Source organism: Tursiops truncatus, chromosome 7 (genome assembly GCF_011762595.2).
Source record: "Tursiops truncatus isolate mTurTru1 chromosome 7, mTurTru1.mat.Y, whole genome shotgun sequence".
NCBI lineage: Eukaryota > Metazoa > Chordata > Mammalia > Artiodactyla > Delphinidae > Tursiops > Tursiops truncatus.
In genome coordinates this window covers 60,740,610-60,761,107 of record NC_047040.1, presented here as the reverse complement: position 1 = coordinate 60,761,107, position 20,498 = coordinate 60,740,610, and the positions used below count along the sequence as shown (strand labels likewise).

General features: G+C 37.9%; 1 protein-coding gene across 3 annotated transcripts in view; it reads left to right on the top strand.

Annotated features, from left to right (window-relative positions):
- The window catches only part of CYBRD1 (cytochrome b reductase 1), a 36,261-nt gene extending 17,601 nt beyond the window's left edge, over positions 1-18,660 (top strand). For 2 of the 3 annotated variants that reach the window (XM_033860024.2, XM_019922510.3), the window contains exons 2-4: positions 1,054-1,262; positions 16,614-16,768; positions 17,472-18,660. In XM_033860024.2, the coding sequence (XP_033715915.1) occupies positions 1,054-1,262; positions 16,614-16,768; positions 17,472-17,772 (665 nt within the window). In that variant the 3' untranslated portion in view covers positions 17,773-18,660. The remainder of the gene's footprint in view (positions 1-1,053; positions 1,263-16,613; positions 16,769-17,471) is intronic. The other variant, XM_019922511.3, reaches the window with a different exon arrangement.
- Positions 18,661-20,498: the final 1,838 nt, after the last annotated feature.

The window sequence follows — 20,498 nt, the reverse complement described above, 5'->3', positions numbered from 1 at the left end:
ACATTATATGTTGGTCCATATCATTGGGTGAAGTTCTAGTTTTAGTTCATTCATCCTCTTTGCTGTATATTATTCCATGGTGTGAATATATCACAGTTTATTTATTCAATCTCTTAATGATGGACATTGGGAAGTTCCCAGGTTTTGGCTATAATGAATAGCGCTGTAATAATATTCTTATACTTGTCTTTTGGTGAACTTATGTACAAACTTCTTTGGGGCATATACTCAGGAGTAGAATTACTAGATCATAAGGTATGCATATATTTTGCTTAAGTAGCTGCTGCTAGTTTTCCAAAGTGTTTGTTCTCATTTAAACTCTTATCAGCAGAACATGAGCATTCTGATTGTTTCACAACCTCTCCAATACTCAGTGTTTTCCATATTGAGCCATTCAGATATGTGGTAGAGGTATTCTCATTTCTCTGTTGACCAATGAAGTTGATATCTTTATTATGTTTATTAGTCACTTGGATATACTCTTTTGTGAAATACTTAGATATACTCTTGGATATACTTTGTCTATTTAAATCTTTGCACATATTTTTCTATTGTTTAGTCTGTCTTTTTCTTGTCAAATTAAGACACTTATATGAAGAAACCAGATCATAAGATTAAGAATTTCATTTTGGACATGTTGAGTTTAAAATATTTGAGAGTCATCTATGTGGAGATGTCAAGAAGCCATTGGATTATGTGGGTGTGGAGTTCAGAAGACAGTTCTGGGCTGGAGATGAGAATTTTGGAGTCCCTACCATGCAGGTAGCATTTTAATGAAAGAGTGAATGAGATCACGCAGAGAGAGAGCAGAGAGAGGAAAAAAATCCTAGGACTGAGCCTGAGAGGCAGCAAGTTTCGTTCATAAGTTGGGAGTAAAGAAGATGCCAGCAAAGAGCCCAAGAAGGAACCACTGAGAGGCAGGGAAGAGGGGGGAAGCAGAAGCCATGAGAAAAGGGTTTCACAAAAGGGAGTGTTCACTGTGTCGAATTGTTCATCTTGTGTTGATTAAAAAAACAGCACCACTACATTCTGTCCACCTTTGTCTCTTTTTAGCCATCATCGTATACAGACTGCCATGGACCTGGAAATGCAGCAAGCTCCTGATGAAATCCATCCATGCAGGGTTAAACGCTGTTGCTGCCATTCTTGCAATTATTTCTCTGGTGGCTGTTTTTGATTTCCACAATGCCAGGAACATCCCCAATATGTATAGTCTGCACAGCTGGGTTGGACTGACAGCTGTCATTCTCTACATCTTACAGGTCAGTATCTCAGTGTTTCTTTTTAATTTTTTTAAAAAGTAATTAATTAATTAATTTTTGGCTGTGTTGGGTCTTTGTTTCTGTGAGGGCTTTCTCTAGTTGCGGCAAGGGGGGGCCACTCTTCATCGCGGTGCGCGGGCCTCTCACTATCGCGGCCTCTTTTGTTGCGGAGCACAGGCTCCAGACGCGCAGGCTCAGTAATTGTGGCTCACGGGCCTAGTTGCTCCGCGGCATGTGGGATCTTCCCAGACCAGGGCTCGAACCCATGTCCCCTGCATTGGCAGGCAGACTCTCAACCACTGCGCCACTAGGGAAGCCCTCTCAGTGTATTTCTAAACAAGATATAAAAAGTAAAACAATTCAGATACTTTCGATGTTTTCCATTCATTCATAGTTTCTTGGAAATCATCTCATTCCCACTAGTCACTGTTCCATTTGTTTCCATTATAAGTATTTCCCCCTGAGGGGGCACCAGAACTGCAGAATTCAGTTATGAGTTTGAATGTAAGGGTTTAAATATGGACATATGTATGTAGAGAAATTGCCATCTCATAATATCTAGGCTGCCATTGTTTGGACTTTAAATTCCATGTGCTGGATCAACTAGCATAGGCAAGAGCTATAGATTTCTTTCTCACGTTCTCTGTCACTTCTATTTTCTAGGTTTAACTTTAAGAGTAAAGAGGTGAATTTTTACGTCTTTGTTAGATTTTGAAGGCTCAGTGATTATTTTATTTTCATTTCATTTATTAAATGTCTTCATTTACTAAAAACACATACTCTTTTTTAAGTATTTATTTATTTGGCTGTACCAGGTCTTTGTTGCCGCATGCGGTCTCTTAGTTGTGGCATGGGGGATCTAGTTCCCTGACCAGGGATCGAACCCAGGCCCCCTGCATTGGGAGCATGAGTATTAACCACTGGACCACCAGGGAAGTCCCCAAAAAACACATACACTTAAGAGCACTATATTTAAATGTAAGTTAATGGAGTGAGATAGGAATTTGGCTGTTCTAGATCACAAAAGTAAAGGTTAATTTTTAATGTTTTTGGTGTTAACCATTTTGTTGAAAAATCTTTGTCAATTTTTTTGACAAACTATGTCAATTCACTTCCCTTGCTTAGTACATATATCCAACTCCTGATTGGGACATCATTGTGAACTTACTTTTCTGTGGATATAGGAGAAGAAACTGGAGTGAGTTCATAAAACCTCAAGGCATATTTTAGAATGTATGAATGTATGACCTCTTTCAAAAAGGATCTCTTAGCAGACATGTATTTGTCATTTTTCTGCTTCTTAAAGTAAGGTTTTTAAAGCCTTAAGCCTTTTTGAATTTTAAGTAAGTAAAAGTTGATATCTATATGGACACTATTAATAATTTAAGTTTGCATTAGCATGCCTGGAGGTAGGGATTGGTGGATTGAAAGGTGCCAGACAGAAGGGGAGCATAGGGAGAACCCTGTATCAAACATGATCTTACTGATCAAGAAGGAACAAGGAGAATATCTCAAATTGGGTGGCTGAGCCTAGCCCAGATCTCCTGCCCTCAAAGTTGATTTTCCCTCAGTGTTCTCATCTGGGAGACAGCGTCCTCCTCTGCTGCCAGCTGGTGGACCCTCTCCCTTCAGAGAGTAGGATGGCAAGAGCAGGGGCCATTGAGATGCTGCCGGTTGCTTTGGGGACCCCCTTGGTCTACTAGCATCTCTTCAGGACTTTCCTAGCTTTCTGTTCTGCTTTCAGCGGTTTGTTCCCCTCCCTTTGCCTCACCTCCTTTGTGCCACACCAGAATGCAGGATATTAGAGCCAGAGCGCAGTGTGAGGCATTCTGCTTACCTCACGTAGTCCTTCAAGTGAGACAGTCTTTACAGATGCTGAGGACGCACAGGTTACACAGCAGGAGGCAGAGCTGGGACTCAGGCGCTGGTCTTTCCAATCCTGAGCTCTCCCCACATGGTCCTGCTGTTTCCACAACATGCCCACCATCACTCAGCCCATGTTTGATCATCCTCAGTGGACGGCCATATTTCTGAGGAACAGAATGGAGACTACCCAAAACTTTATGTAGCTTGCCTGTGAGAGGGTTTATGGTTCTGAGTACAGTAGTTAAAATGCCTTTAGTGCGTTAGTTATATGCCAAGGCATTCTCTGAACATCTGGAAAGATATGCATCAGAATGTTAACAGAAATGATCTCTAGGTGGCTGGATTCCAGTTGATTATTTTTCTTTTCACTTTTTGTATCTTCTAAATACACATGCATTTCTGTATAACAATAAAAGCTTTTAAAGCTAAAAAAAAAAGTTTCCTATACTAGATATACCTTTTAATCTGGAATTTCTAAAAACCAATTTATACTGTGCTCTATATCTTAATATATAAGATTAAGAAATATCTAGGAATTAGCAAAAAAGAATATTTATTGGAAAATATATGGGTGTTAGATAAAATGGTTCTCAGAGGAATATAGGCTTAAATGCCTTTATTTATTGAAAGAAAAACTTAAAATATGTAAATGGAGTATTCACTTAAGAAACTGAAGTTCAATTATATCTCGATAAAACCAGGAGAAAAAAAAAGAAACTAAAAGAGAACAGCAAAATATACAAGGAAAAGTAAACACCAAAAAAAAAAAAAAAATCCGTGAACAGTTGTATTAGTTTTCTATTGTTGCCATAACAATTTACCACAAACGTAGTAGCTTAAAACAACCCAAATATATTACCTCACAGTTTCTCTACATCAGAAGTCCAGATTGGCTTGGCTGGTTTCTCTGCTCAGGGTCTCACAAGGTCAAAATCAAGGTGTTAGCTGGCCTGGGCTCTTATGGAAAGACTCTGGGGTAGAATCACCTCCCAAGCTAATTTAGGTTGTTGGCAAAAGCTAGTTCCTTGTGGTTGTAAGACTGAGGTCCCCATACTCTCACTGACTGTGGGCTGAGGGTTGTCCTTAGCTCCTCTCTCTGTTCCTTGCACATGGCCCCCTCTGTCTCACTGGCTTGGAATCTCTCTGACTTCTCCTTCTTTCTCCTCTTCATCTCTTCTTCCTCCAGCCAAAGTTCTCTGTTTTTGAAAGGGTTCATGTAATTAGATTGGGCTGCCCAGATAATCCAGGGTTTTCTCCCAATCAGAAAATCCATAACCTTAATTACATCAGCGAGGCATCTTTTGCCATGTAACATAACGTATTCATAGCTTGCAGGGATTAAGTTGTGGACATCTTTGGGAGGCGGCATGATTTAGCCTATCACAACCATAAATTAAAAATAGAAGAAATTACAAATAAAATGAAAAGCTGGTTCTTTAAAACAAGTAGAATAAAATAGATAAACCACTGCAAATCTGATTGAAAAAAGCACAATATACAACATTAAGAATAAGAAAGAAATATAGTCATAGATATAAATAATATTTTAAAATTAGGACTGTTTATTAAATTTATTAAATTATTAATATATGGTAATATTCTTAAAAATCTTAAAGAAAGAAAAAAGGATTGTTTTCTTGACAAATATAAACTACCAAATTTGACCCAAGAGGAACTAGAAAACCTAAACAGACCAATAACATTATAAGCAACTGGTAAGATCATTTGAAATCTATCACTAAAAAAGACATCAGGTCCAGATTGTTTTATACCTTTGACCTACAAGGAACAGATACTTTAAACTGATCCAGTGCACTGGGAGAAAACAAACTCCTCTTAGATGTTGCCCCATTGTGCACTCCATACTTCACATCTAAGGTGGCAGCTCTGATGATAAACACCTTTACCAGTATCAAACAGCAAACATCAGCTTAAACTGTGAAATACTGAAGACACTTCCATTAAATAAATAAGACATTGATGCTTGGTACCTTTGTCATTCAACTTTGTTTTAGAGGTTTTAGCTAATGCATGAGATAATGAAAAAAATCTGTATAAATAATAGAAAATTTGTCACTTTTTTCCTGTTTGCAGATCATATAATACATGTTTAGAAACACAAGAGATAGCTAAAATAATGAGAGAATTTGGAAAGGTATCTGGATATAAGATAGCCATGCAGAATCCAATAACTTTTGCCCATTCTAGAAATAACCATTTAGAATAAGAAGTAGAATCCTGTAAATCTTATAGTAGAATACTATAAAAACTTATTGAAAAACAGAAAACATGGTATGAATAGAAGGATACCATGTTACTGAAAGAGAAAAATTAATATAGAAATATCCTTCCCTCTTCAACTAATATTTATAGTTAATATAATTCTAATTTTAAACCCAATGGGAGTTTTAAACTTTATGCAGAAAAACAAGTATCCAAGGATAACCAAGAAAATTTTGAAGAAGAGAAGGGAGACCTGCTTTGTTCAAAACAAGGTACTCACACAGGAATAAACAAAATATATCCATGGCAAGAACAAAGAGGACAGAAACAGCCCAAGTGTGTATAAGAACTTTTTCTATGACACTATGGTATTTCAATTTACCAGGGAAAGAATGCTTATTTAATCAATGTTACCTTCATAATTGGCTATCCATTTGGAAAAAACCAAACAAACAAAAAGACTCTGTACATCACACAAAAGAAAAAAAAATTCCAGATACAGTAGATTAAAGGTATGAGTATAAAAAATCCAAAATCAGTGAAAAGAGAAAAAGAAAATTAAGAAGCATATAATCTGTATAATATTGAGGTAGGGGAGGCCATAAGGTTGACAAGAAATCTAAAAACCATAAAGGAAAAGAAAGACATTTATGACTACATAAAATTTTTTTTTAATTATAGTCATTTCTCAGTATCTTTGGGGGATTGTTTCCAGGACCCCCTCAGACACCAAAATCCAAGGATGCTCAAGTTTCTTGTATAAAATGGTGTAGTATTTGCATGTAACCTGCACACATCCTCCCATATACTTTAAATCATCTCTAGATTACTTACAATACCTAATACAATGTAAATGCTCTGTAAATACAATGTAAATCCTATATAAATAGTTGCTGGTCTGCGGCCAATTCAAATTTTGCTTTTTGGAACTTTCCGGAATTTGTTTTTTTGGAATATTTTTGATCTGTGGTTGGTGGAATTTATGTATGCTGAGCCCGTGGCTATGGAGGGCTGACTGTGTATGTGACAAAAGATATTCAAGTCAGCAGGAACTGCACAAGGAGATATGGGGAATAATCATGTCATGTGTTAAGGGTTAATGTGTTTAATATACAAAACAACTCCTAAAAATTAATAATAAAAAGTCAACCTAATAGAGCAATGAACAAAAGAGTTGAACAGGCAGTTCAAAGAAGAATTAAATCACCAATGAGCATATGATAAAATGTCCAACCTCACTAAGAAGTTAGGGAAATGTAAGTTAAAACAACAATAAAGTAACGTTTTCTCCCGTGAGACTGACAGAACAACAATAGTGATATCCATTGCTATCATAGATGTGAGGTAAGGATGAACTTCTGCCCTGCTGGTGGGAAAGTGAATTGCCACCGAATTAGGGAAGTAGTTTGTTAATATCTATTATTTTTTTAAAAAATATACTTACTCTTACACAACATTGTAAATCAACCTTACTCCAGTAAAAATTTAAAGTATATATATATATATATATATATATATATATATATATATATATATATACCTTTTAACATAGTGATCCCACATTTGGGGAGAGTGGAAATAAAATACTGTCACAAAAGGAGCTCTAAGAAGGATTTTTAGTGTGGCAATGTTTGCAGGAAACGGGAAGCAACCTAAATGTCCATCAACAAGGGAATGGCTAAATAATTTGTGGTAAATCCATGTTGAATATTATACAGCTGTTACAAAGAACGTAACTATGTCTACTGATCAAGAGTGAAATCAGGGACTTTCCTGGTGGCGCAGTTGTTAAGAATCTGCCTGCCAATGCAGGGGACACGGGTTCCATCCCTAGTCCAGGAAGATCGCACATGCCAGGGAGCAACTAAGCCTGTGCACCACAACTACTGAGCCTGCGCTCTAGAGCCTACACTACTGAGCCCACGTGCCACAATTACTGAGGCCCGCAACGCCTAGAGCCTGTGCTCCGCAACAAGAGAAGCCACCGCAATGAGAAGCTCACTCACCACAACGAAGAGTAGCCCCTGCTCACCACAACTAGAGAAAGACCGTGCGCAGCAACAAAGACCCAACACAGCCAAAAATAAATAGATAAATAAATATTTTTTTAAAAAGGAGGAAAGAAAGGGGGCTAGCAACAAAGCAATACAACCAATACAAGCTGAAAAGTCTTCACCCTTCCTCGTGTTTGTCTATGAATTGCAAAGCATTTTAAGTTGTAGGTATTTTTTCTACTTGTGAGATCTAGCCTCTGGGAGATTTCTAAAAAAATAACAAACCATTGTGTGTATGTAGAAGTTATGAATCATAATAAAGTTAACTCATGATTCCACCATCCAACTTAATTTAGAAAACATAGAACACCTCCTCACCCCCAACTTGATCCCACATCTTTCTACCTATCCCAACCCCTGGAGGTAACCATTCTCCAGAAGTTTTTTTCTCATTCCTGTTTTCCTTTATAATTTTACCACATACTGTAAATTCCCAAACAATATGTTTATTTTTTATTTTTTACTTTTTAAAAAGCAGTATCAAATGTATTCAATTACAACTTTTTTTTTCTTTCTACTGATTCAACTATATTGATTCCTCTAGGTGTAGTTTATTCATTTTTACTTGTTTTTTTTCCTCAAAGAATTTTTTTTTTAAATTAATTTATTTTTGGCTGCTCTGGTTCTTCGTTGCTGTGCGCGGCAAGTAGGGGTTACTCTTTGTCGCGGTGCACAGGCTTCTCATTGCGGTGGCTTCTCTTGTTGTGGAGCACGGGCTCTAGGCGCGCAGGCTTCAGTAGTTGCGGCACCTGGGATCAGTAGTGGTGGCACACAGGCTTAGTTGCTCTGTGGCATGTGGGATCTTCCTGGACCAGGGCTTGAACCCATGTCCCCTGCATTGGCAGGCGGATTCTTAACCACTGTGCCACCAGGGAAGCCCTTCATTTTTACTTTTGTATTCCACTGTATAAATAAGCCATACATTTACTTATCTATTCGCCTGCTATTAGACATTTGGGCAATTTTCAATTGTTTTCTGTTACAAACAATGCTGCACTGAACATTCATATACACATCTCTTGGTCCTCATATGCAAAGGTTTCTCTGGCGGTATACTTAGGACTGCAGTTATATACTCAGTCTAAAAGAGTAACATCAACTTGTTTGCCAAAGTGGATGACCCAAGTGTGTTCCTGCCAGCAGCAAATAAGAGTTCCCATATGGCACATCCTTGCCAGCATGCATCCTCTTCAAACTTAAAATATTGCCGAACTAGTGGGTATAAAAGGGTGTCTTCTTGTGGTTTTATTGTTTATTTCACTGATTGCTTATGGTTCACCTCTAAAAAAATACCTGTTCATGTCTTTTGTCCATTTCAAAAATGAGTTTGTTTTCCTTTTTCTTAAAGATTTATAGGTGTTCTGTGTCAAATTCCTTTTCATTTATATGTATTGCATATATCTTCAAGCTTTTGAAACTTGTATTTTCTCTTTTGTTAGTACTTTTTGACAAATAGGAATTCTCAATTTTTTTCTTTTTTTTTTTTGCACGGGCCTCTCACTGTTGTGGCCTCTCCCGTTGCAGAGCACAGGCTCCGGACGCACAGGCTCAGCGGCCATGGCTTACAGGCCCAGCCGCTCCGCGGCATGCGGGATCCACCCGGGCCGGGGCACGAACCCGTGTCCCCTGCATCGGCAGGCGGACTCTCAACCACTGCGCCACCAGGGAAGCCCAGGAATTCTCAATTTTAATGAAATGAATTAATCATCTTTTCCTTTAAGATTATTATTTTTTGTTTTGATGCCTTGTGTATGAAATCCTTCCCTACCCTGAGGTCAAAACAAACGAGATTCTCAGGTTCTACTCCAGACCTCCTGGATCAGAAAGTCTGGGTTGGTTGGGGGCGGGGGCGAGCCCAGTAGTATGTGCTTTCATAGGCCCTACAGGTGATTCAGAGGCGCACTGATGTTTGAGAGCAATTGGTCTAAGAGAAAAGCCTACAAATAGCCAAGAGGTTACATTACAGTAATATTATTGGAAACTTTAATTTCTCTTATGTTTTCTAAGAATATTAAAGTTTTGTCTTTAAGTATTTAATTCATTTAGAAGTAACTTAGTTCATGAAGTGATATTGTTATCTAGCTTCATTTTTTTCCATAATGATAAACTCTTTCCCTGGCATCATTTATTGAATCGTCCCTGTCTTTGCCACTTATCTGCACTGCCAGTTTTGTCGTATGTCTTTTCCTCTGCGTCTTAGCCAGTGGAATTGAAGAGTATAGAAGTATTGAAGTATATAGAAGTATTTACGAGGTATAGAATAGAGGTAGAGATAAAAATCTTTGAATTGTTCTTATTTTAAAGAGAATACTTCTAATATTTCACTATTCAGTGCAGATGTTTCACATTTCCTCTAATACCAGTTTGTGAAACCATTTTGTTTTTCTTTCGAAATCATGAATGGATGTAGAATTTTTTGTGTACGTTGAGATGAATATGGTTTTTCCTCTTTAATTTGTTAATGTAATCAATCACATCATTAGATTTTCTACTATTAAGCTTGGGTGAATTGAAAACATTTTTAATTGTTTCAAGATTCTCTTTTGCCCTCTGAAATATTCAGATTCTTATCTCCGGTTGTTTTATTTGTGTGCTAACTAGGCTTCTCAGAAATGTCATGTCACAACTTTCTGACTTTTGTTTAGCAGGAGAAAATGTGGTCCCTTGGCTTCTTCCTTGCTCAGATCCAGAGAGCTGGTAGTATTTAAGAACACAGGACTTGGACTCAGGAAGACCTCAGTTTGAATCAGTTTCATTCATTTGTAATTTGTGACCTTGGACATGTTATTGAACTTTTTCGGACTTAGTTTGCTCACCTAGAAATTAAGATTTTCATACATCCTTCACAACATCATAAGAACCAAAGACAAATAATGCATGGAAAGGCTCAGCCTAGGGCTTAGCGTACTGGAATGACACAAGTAAGCTGTTGTTATTAGAAGTGTAAGTCTTGTGGTAGGCTCCTTTATGACCTGAAGATGGCATTTTTCATTTCAACTATAGATCATAGACACCTTCATGGTTGAGAATATGCATTTTATGTCATTGAAGTTTTATTCCTAAATCCATCCATTTATTCAACAGAGTTAAATACCTGCTATGCGTCAGATACCTGTCTAAGTTATGGGGCATACATTGTTCCACAAGACACGCATGGGCCCAAAGAGACATGCTCTCTGCCCTCATGAAGCTTACAGGGGAAGACAGGTCATTGAGTATTTGGTAGATTGGGTGGGTATGGAGTGTTCTAGGAGAGCTCTCATATGGTATAGAGAATAAAGGAAGTCAGATCAAGAACTGGAGTCATGAGGTCTGTGGTCAAAGCAGAAAGAGTATTCTATGAATGGAATAGTATATGGGTAAAAATTTGCTTTATTTGAGAAACCAGAAGGAGTTTGAGCTGCCTGGAGTGGGGTATGGAAGATGAATTGGAGGCTGGACAGGGATAAATTTAGGGAGACTAGGTTGAAGATGTTTACAAAGGTTCTGATGAGAAATGATGGTGGCCTGGAGGAGTAGCAATAGCAGTTAGCAAAGCATATGTTCCTAAAGATATTTAGGAGGTAGAATTAATGAGATTTGGAAAGTCAGTGATACAGGGGATGAGAGAGAGTCACTTTCAGGCTTGAAAAAGTGGGGGTGGGATGAGAAAGGGAACATTAGAGGGGGAGGAGAGGGCTTTAGGAGTGCCAGATGCTACTGAGAAGTCAAGGAAAATAAGGTCTAAAAACTCTCCATTGGATTTAGTGATCTGGAAGTCACTGATGACCCTGGAGAGCAGTTTCCTTGGTGGGCAGAAGCCAGATTTCAGTAAATTGAACAGGAAATAGAAGGTGATGTTGACTGAAAGAAAATGCACAACATAAGAGCTGTGAGTTTAAGTTTTATTCAGGGTCTTACTGAGGACTATAGTGTGGGAGACAATCACTCAGTAGCTCTGAGTAAACTGCTCCAAAGAGGCAGTGATTTGGGGCTTGGGAATACATGCAGTCAAGTAACATCTTGGTAAAAGATTACTGCTAGTCCCAAAGAACAGATATCTCAAGTTTATGACTTTAGTGTTTTTCTAATGTATGGGAAGATGCAAGAGTCTGAGCTCATTAGAATTCTTCCTGAGATGTACATCTAACTATCTAAGGGGCCTATTTGTCCAAAGAACAGAGCATCCTGTTTATGTCTTCCTTTCCTCTGTCTGTTGGTCAGTGACTGCAGCAGGTTAATCCTTGTAGAATTGGGTATTGAGCAAAATTCTCTTTTTTCCTCCTTTGTTTACAGTGAGAAAATAGAGACAACTCAATAAAGAGGTTTGGGTAAGAAGGGGAAGCGAAAGAGAGGTTGGTAACTGGTCAGAGACAAGAGTCAAGTCAGGTGCTTGGGTGCTTTCTTTTTTACTTCATTTTGTTGGGAGAAGCTTGGGCATGTTAAAATGCTCACTGGATAGCACCATAGAGAAGGAAAGGTAGTGAATACTGGAGAGATGCAATAATTTATAGCTATGTCTTCAAGAAGTAGGTTGTGGAGACTGCTGGAAAATTGGAGGACACCAACTCCATTGCAACTGAAGAAGGAAAGGAATTGTTCGCTTGGGATGGTTTTTTGGTTTGTTTCGTTTGGTGGCAGAAAAATGAGGCTCTTCTCTGAAGTTGCCTCTGTTTTCCCACGAGGTGGTAGTAGGATCATCTGCCAATAGTGGGGAGGCACACAAGAGAGCCAGAGGTTTGTGTCTGGGAGAAACATGGAGGACCAGTTGATAAATCATACAGTAGGAGGATTGTTGAGCAGCACGGAAGTGCTTATAGCCATGAGCATCATAACCATGAATTTATAGTGATGCTAGTCCCCTTGACTGCATGATTTACTCCAGTGGGACCTAGCATACCAGGGGTAGTCCTGAAGATGTGAGCCAGGTTGAGGTATTGCCAGGTGGACTTGATGAAAGACAGTGTAGCAAGAAAATGTAGGATATTGACAGGAGACTTCAATTTGAATGTCTGTCATTTCTTTTTACAAAAAACTATGGATATATTCTAGTTGGTTCTGATTAGGTGTTTTTACCCCTAGAAAATATGCTGTTATGTTTGAAAAACACAACTTGCAAATAACCTAAGACAGAACTTCTCAAAGAGTGGTCCCTAGGACAGCAGCATTAGCATTACCAGGGAAGTTAGAAATAGATTCTTAGGCTCCACTCCAGACCTACTGAGTCAGAAACTCTAGGGATGTGGCCCAGAAATATGTGCTTTAAATGAAGGAATGAGTGAATATAGTTATCCTTCAGTAACCGCGAGGGATTGGTTCCAGGACCCCCATGGATACCAAAATCTGTGGATGCTCAAGTCCCTTATATAAAATGGTGTAGGGACTTCCCTGGTGGCACAGTGGTTGAGAATCCGCCTGCCAGTGCAGGGGACACGGGTTCAAGCCCTGGTCCAGGAAGATCCCACATGCTGTGGAACAACTAAGCCCATGCGCCACAACTGCTGAGCCTGCACTCTAGAGACCGTGTGCCACAACTACTGAAGCCCACGCACCTAGAGCCTGTGCTCTGTAGCAAGAGAAGCCACCACAATGAGACGCCTGCATACCGCAACGAAGAGTAGCCCCCGCTCGCCACAACTAGAGAAAGCCCGTGCGCAGCAACGAAGACCCAATGCAGCCAAAAATAAATAAATAAATTTATATTAAAAAAAAATGGTGTAGTATTTGCATATAACCCATGCATATCCTCCTGTATACTTTAAATCATCTCTAGGTTACTTGTAATACCTAATACAATGTAAATGCTATGTAAAAAATTGCCTGGCAAATTCAAATTTTGCTTTTTGGAACTTTCTGGAAATTAAAAAAAATATTTTCCATCAGGGCTTCCCTGGTGGCGCAGTGGTTGAGAGTCTGCCTGCCGATGCGGGGGACACGGGTTCGTGCCCCGGTGCGGGAGGATCCCACATGCCGCGGAGCGGCTGGGCCAGTGAGCCATGGCCGCTGGGCCTTTGCGTCTGGAGCCTGTGCTCCGCGATGGGAGAGGCCGCGGCAGTGAGAAGCCCGCCTACCAAAAAAAAAAAAAAATTTTCCATCAGCAGTTGGTTGAATCTCTGCTGGCTATATATACAATAGCAGAAAAATGAAGAGGAGCTGGGAGGAGCCTCCATATAATAATCTGTAAATCACTTGATTCACATTAAATCCACCTGTACCCTTAAAGAAAAGCAAATCAAACCTAATACAAAAGCTAGCTAAGCAGATGTTTCCTCGTCTCATTAATGACTTTTGCAAATAAAAGCTTTTATTATGTCTAAAAGTTTACACATATCTTTTTTTAAAAAACTCATCTGTTTCATAAAGTGAGATAAAACTGGCATAGTAAAATACATTTGTATCTTTAAAGGACAATAATAATCAACTGAGAAAAGCCCAGATATCTAACACAGGAACTTTAAAAGTAAACTTTCATTGTATATTTCTAATTATAAAAGTAATATACATTTATTTAAAATTTTATAAAATCAGAAAAATCCTCAAATCACTGATAATGCCATAATCTAGAGATATCATTATATTTTGGTTTATTTCCTTTAGGCTCTTATTATGCTCATGAATATATAGTTAAGAAAAAAATTTAAGCATAATTAGAATCATACTACATCTTCACTTTCATATCTAAATAATAACTTTTTAAATGAGATTTTACTCTTCTTTAGCTCTCCTAAGAACTCCATAGTGGTGAAGAGCAGTTTTCTGTAGATGATGGTTCCTAAACTCTGGAGCACTTCGTTTGCACTTAATAAGTGTTTGTAGACTGAAGGTAGCAGTCTACTGCCTTCACTTTTAGGGATTTTCCAGAATGCACTTAACTCATATCTCTGAAATAACTTGAGCGAATCAAAAGCAGTGGTCTTCAGACTGCAACATGTAGCAAGAATCACCCTGGCATTCCATCAAAATGCAGATTCCTAAACACTACTTCCAGAAATTCTGATTTAGCAGATTTGGATGTGGCACAGGGATCTCTTTAAATAAACACCTTAAGAGTTTCTGATACAGGTCTTCTATGAACAACATTTCAAGAAACACTGACTTAAAGGAACTTAAGGATTTTGTAATATTCAGTCCACTAGGATTTAAGTTGCCCTATTACTTGTAAGATAGTAAGGCTAAGATGGTTAAAAGGAAATAGAGAATGATTAATATAAATTTTAACTTTTTATAAGCTATTATACATTTGCATAATTTGGAACCCTTTTAATCAAAGTTAAGTGTTCTGTAATTTTTTCCTTTCCTTTTAAAAGTAATTTTCTGTTGTTGAAAAAAAAATGTTTTCATGGGGAAAGTAAGATTTAGGAGAGTTAAATCGTCCTGGGGTCCTGTATGCAAATTTCTGGTGTCCCATCTACTTAGATCATTAAGCTTTATGGGATTACAAGAGACACACATGATAAATCCTGAAAGAAATAAGAGAAAACAGTAAGAATCATTCAAAACAATAAGAATCTTAGGAATAGAAAGGCAGGATAACAGGAATATGGAAAAATATATATATTTACATGGATAAGTCACAGAAAAGATATGGTGACTTACTCGTAGAAATGTATTTGTGCTAAATCCTTGACAGTCACTCACCTGAGCCCCATTTTTGTATAGAAAGCACAACCTGTACATCAGGATGCTTACCCTTGGATACTAAAAGAATCACTAAAGATCACTGAAGGAGAATTAGGAACACTGAACCACCAAGGGGGACTCTCTGAACCATTTCTAATATACTCAGGCATCTGTGGTATTAATGGACAATAAAATATGCAAAGCAGCCTATTGCATGCATTTTCAGTTACTTTCCATTCATTACTGTTGCCTTTACTCTGATTCTAAATGTGTTTTAGGGCATCACACCCCTTCTGCCTTCATTCCTCTCTGTCCCCCGTTAGTCCTTTGATATCAATCAGGAAAAATGAACAGTGACGCTAGTGTTTCTCCTCATTCTCATAGTTGTTTTGTTAGAGTGGTAGATACCAAAGAGATACCTGAAAAAGAAGTCTCTTTAAACTCAGTAACTCAATGGTCACTGAGTCATCTTTATTTTCTGGAGGAGAAGAGATTACTTAATGGGCAGGGGTCTGGGGCAACAAAACAAAACTGTGAAAGCATTAACAGACTTTAGTTTATGTAATAATCTTGTTGTCTTCTCTGCAGAGAAGTATCCCACTAGGGATTTAATTATCAAGGAAATGGAGAGAATTTTCTGCAGAACTCATTTCTTCCTCATAAAACAAAATTGCCAGGTTTTTTCCACATAGTTTTTTAGGTTGAACTGAATAAATGTGTTCTATTGTATTTGGATTTAGTGACTTAAAAATCTTTTCCTTCCCTTCCTACTTGGCAACCTTAAGGAAATTGATAAAAAGCAAATAAGTATCAGAATGTTCACTGTAGCCTTGTTAATGATAGCAAAAAACTAGAAACAGAAATGTCCATTAATAAGGAACTGAATAATTTGTTACAGTCTTAGAATGTCAGCCATTAAAAAGAATAAACTAGATACATGCATCGATATGAAAAGATCTCCAAGATACACTATTCAGGGAAAAAAGCAATATGCAGAACAAATATGTATAGTAAAATCCCACTTGTACTTTAAAAAACTGTCCCCCTCTCTCTTTTTTAAAAAATTTTATTGAAATATAGTTGATTTACAATGTGTTAGTTTCAGGTGTACAGCAAGGTGATTCCGTTTTTTATATATATATATGTATGTATATATACACACACACTGTATATATATACACATACACACACATATATATATTCTTTTTTAGATTCTTTTCCATTATAGGTTATTACAAGGTATTGAGTATAGTTCCCTGTGCTATACAGTAGGTCCTTGTTGTTTATCTGTGCTGTTTATACAGTAGTGTGTATATTTTAGTCCCAACCTCCTATTTCATCCCTTTGGTAACCATAAGTTTGTTTTCTATGTCTGACTTACTCTCTTTTTAAACACACATGTGTGCACACACACACGCTTGTTTAGTCATAGAAATTTTCTGGAAGGATACTCGAGAGAGTGAGTGGAACTGGAATGGGGAAACTTCATTTTATGCCCTTGGTTCTATATGAAATGTTTTCTCATTTTGTACATATTGCTTCTATAATAATTTTAAAATTAGTTAAAACTTACAATTAATTGATAACTTTTGTACTTTTTGATGTTTAGCTTCTCCTAGGTTTTTTTGTCTTTCTGCTTCCTTGGGCTCCACTTTCTCTCCGAGCACTTCTCATGCCCATACATGTTTATTCTGGACTTCTCGTCTTTGGAACAGTGATTGCAACAGTACTTATGGGAGTGACGGAGAAACTGATTTTTGCCCTGTAAGTTGCATAGTTTTCCTAATTGCAATTCTTAAGCTACAAAATGTTAAATACTTGTTCATTGGACAAATATAAATGTAACAAAAATTTTTAAATGTTGAAAATAGAAAATTTAAATATTTTAGAAATGTATTATATTATACATGTGATATAACATTAATAATGCTTGGAAGAAAAGCCAAACAGTCCAACAAATTGCACTACTCTTACAAAACAACTATTGAAGTTATGCATGCCCTTTCAATCGTTTTGATGTGTATGTTTTTATATTAACTGTAATTATGATATACCTACATTTTTGTATCATTTTAAAAATTTTAAGTGATACAGGTGTTTTAGATGCTATATTATTTTCATACTTATGATTTTTAACAATTTCATACTAATCCATTGAGTGAATTATAGCATATCTTAAATTTCTTCTTAATGTCAAGCTTTAAGGGAATTTACATTGAAGCTGTACCAGTGTGCATTTTGAGCAGATAAATTCAAGACTGTTTGGCATGTTGCTGTATCACCCTAATTTTTTTAAATTTAATTTTATTTTTTTATACAGCAGTTTCTTATTAGTTACGTATTTTATACATATTAGTGTATATATGTCAATCCCAATCTCCCAATTCATCCTCCCCCTCCCTCCCAGCTTTCCCCCCTTGGTGTATCACCCTATTTGTAATTGGACACACTCTCTCCTTTTTTGCAGGAAAAATCCTGCATACAGTACATTCCCACCAGAAGGTGTTTTCACAAATACCCTCGGCCTTCTGATTCTGGTGTTTGGGGCGCTCATTTTTTGGATAGTCACCAGACCACAATGGAAACGTCCTAAAGAACCAAATTCTGTCCTTCTTCAGCCAAACGGAGGCGCTCCAGAGGGAATGGAAGGTTCCATGGCAATGAACTTTGGCAATATGGACAAATCAGATTCAGAGTTAAACAGTGAAGCAGCAGCAAGGAAAAGAAACATCACCCTTGATGAGGCTGGACAGAGATCCACCATGTAAAATGGGCTAGAGATGTAGCCATATAACTTCCATTAGTTCTACAGTTTAGCTTCTCTTATTTAGCTGTAAGATGATTGAGCTCCACAGACTCAATATTTATTCTAATCGTAAAGTAGGATTTCTTGAAAGCATTTGTATTGGTTGAGGCCTATGAACTTACCTGAATTGGAAGGGAGATGATCAATGTAAATAACAGCAGGTGTAAACTGTGGTTATATTACCTTGTTCTTGAGGACCAAAGCATTTAGCACAGTGCCTTGCATAGAACAGATGATCAAAATGTATCTATTGGTTGGTAAATTTGATAAACTGGCAGCTTCCCTGGCCTCTTGTCATGCCGTCATTTTCTGTTAATTCTGGGAGTCCAGTTGTAAAGTTTTGGAATCAGATCATGCATATGTGGGACAGGGTTAATGCTACACAGATGTCATGACTAGAGCACAGAAAAAAATTAGGAAAGTAACTGGTTCCCTTTTCCCTGTGCCTACCCTTTGCTCCCTCCCCAGCTGGTTTATCCTTAGATTGGCCCTGGAGACCAGGGTTTGTATTAGGGCATTTTGGAGCAGTGATAGGGCTGTAGGTAGCTGAAGATCTTGCCTGGTCGGACCTGGAAGTTTTTCCAAAACTGACTTAATCCCAAGGCTTCCTTGGGTTTGGTATACTTTATGATCCAGATTCTAAACTTAATTAGGATGAGAATATGCCTGAATGCTTAAGCAGTATAAACGACTCCACAAACCTTAAAGAGCACTTTTCCCCAAGTTTCTGGGTTTTTTAAACATGGAACTTACTAAGTGTCAGACACTATTCTAAGCACTTTATAAATCTTAGCTAATTCAACCCCCAGACAAAACTTTTGCGGTAGGCACCATTAAAAGCTCCATTTTACAGATGAGAGATCTGAGGCTTGGAGAGGTTAGTAACTTGCCCAAGGTCACACATCTCATAAGTGGTGAAACTGAGATTCAAAACCTTGGCACCTCAGTTCAGTCCATGATCCTAACCACCTCACTATGCTGTTTTTTCTGTTACATGCTAATTTATACCTGTTTTGACCCACCCGTGGATAAACTTCATTTGGTGGAATGCAGTAGAGTTGTTAAAATTTACCTTCTGGCTCTGTTTCCAAGGCAGATTTCCCAAATAACCAAGGAGAAAGGCCTACCCTTACCTGGAAATTCATCATGGGCACCCTGCCACGGGCAACAAGCCATGGCTTACCTTGATGCCCCTTTGATCTTAAATCTGTCTTGGTAGCAAAGAAAGGTTTAGGCAACAATATCGCTGCTGAACAGCTTTGGGTTTGGAGATAGGAGAGATGGACTTCATGGTCTGCCCTTCCCCAGGGGCAAAAGCTAGGGTCCCTCCTGATTTGGGTGGAATTTTAGGGGACATCTTGTGCTTTGGTTCTCAGTAGCGAATTAAGACTCAGAGATGACAGTTTTCATGCATGAGGCCTCTGTCTAGGCTCTGGGCTGACTTAAATTAAAACCTAGAGTGGCGCCTATGCTGAAATGTTGCTTTTCATTTGGGATTGATTTTTGGTTTCCCTGCAATTTTAAACCATACAGTTTACACCAAATAAACTTAACATTTTTGGTGCTTAGTGAATTTCCTTTTAGGGTAACTGGTAATTACTTCCATAGACTGAGTACAAACTATATTCCATCACATCCCTGAAGCTTCACAATATCCATTCAAGAGTCCCTCACCAAAACACTGTTTTCTTAATTGTTTCCAAAATTGGCAATAGTGTTGTAAGAATCCCTAGTGCCCAGCCCAATGCCTGGCACGTAGTAGACACATAAATTCAGTATAAGTAGAGCATGCTACAGTTAGGGTGCTAAGTGGAAGGAATAATTGCATTGTCACACACAAACATATTTTGGTGAATGGATATTTCATTACATAGAGGTGCACAAAATTCCAGGGCTTTTTAGGGGGAAGGGGATAGTGGCAGCCCCAAGGATTGAAGCTGCCATTCCATTTCATATAGGCCAAGAAAGAGGTTATTAGTTAAAAGTTAATTATGGATTTGGCACTAGACTATTCTGCTCCATTGAGAAGTATCTGAACACCCCTCATCTCAGCCCTTTATTTTATCCCTCTTGTGGGCTAATGTGAGGGTAATCTTACAGATATTATAGGAACTTCTTCTCTTTCTTTCTCAACCTTTATGAAAACAATGCATAGTCAAATATATCTAGAAAACCTTTCTGTTTGAGACTCTTCTTTTAATGGGCTTTTTATTCTAATGATAATTGTACCTTTATCTTTCAAAAGCTGGTTTGTCCTGCCTAAAGCATCTCCCCCCAAAATTTCTCTTTAAAAAGCCCACAAAAAGAACAGGGGAGAAGAAAGCCTTAGGTATCGGTTCTAAAACAGTGATTGAAATCTTCCCAAATAATTATAGCTTATATCACCTGCAGAGATAGTCTGGCTTGGCTTACCCCATAATCTAATTTCAGAAAAAAAACGCTTTAACATTCATCTAAATCAACACTAAAGCCTTTTGTCTCAAAGGGTTTATTGAGAAACTCAGATGAATATACTTTTTGAGTTAATGTTATCAAAAGTGTACAGCTTCCTGTGCACCTTGTGTCAAACTGAATCCACCCTCCAAATCACCTTCTTCCCTTTCCTCTCGTGGTTTCATTTAAGCTGTGTGGGTTGGAAACAGCATCTCAGAGCTTACGATCAAATGACAAAAAAGGTAATTGTACTTT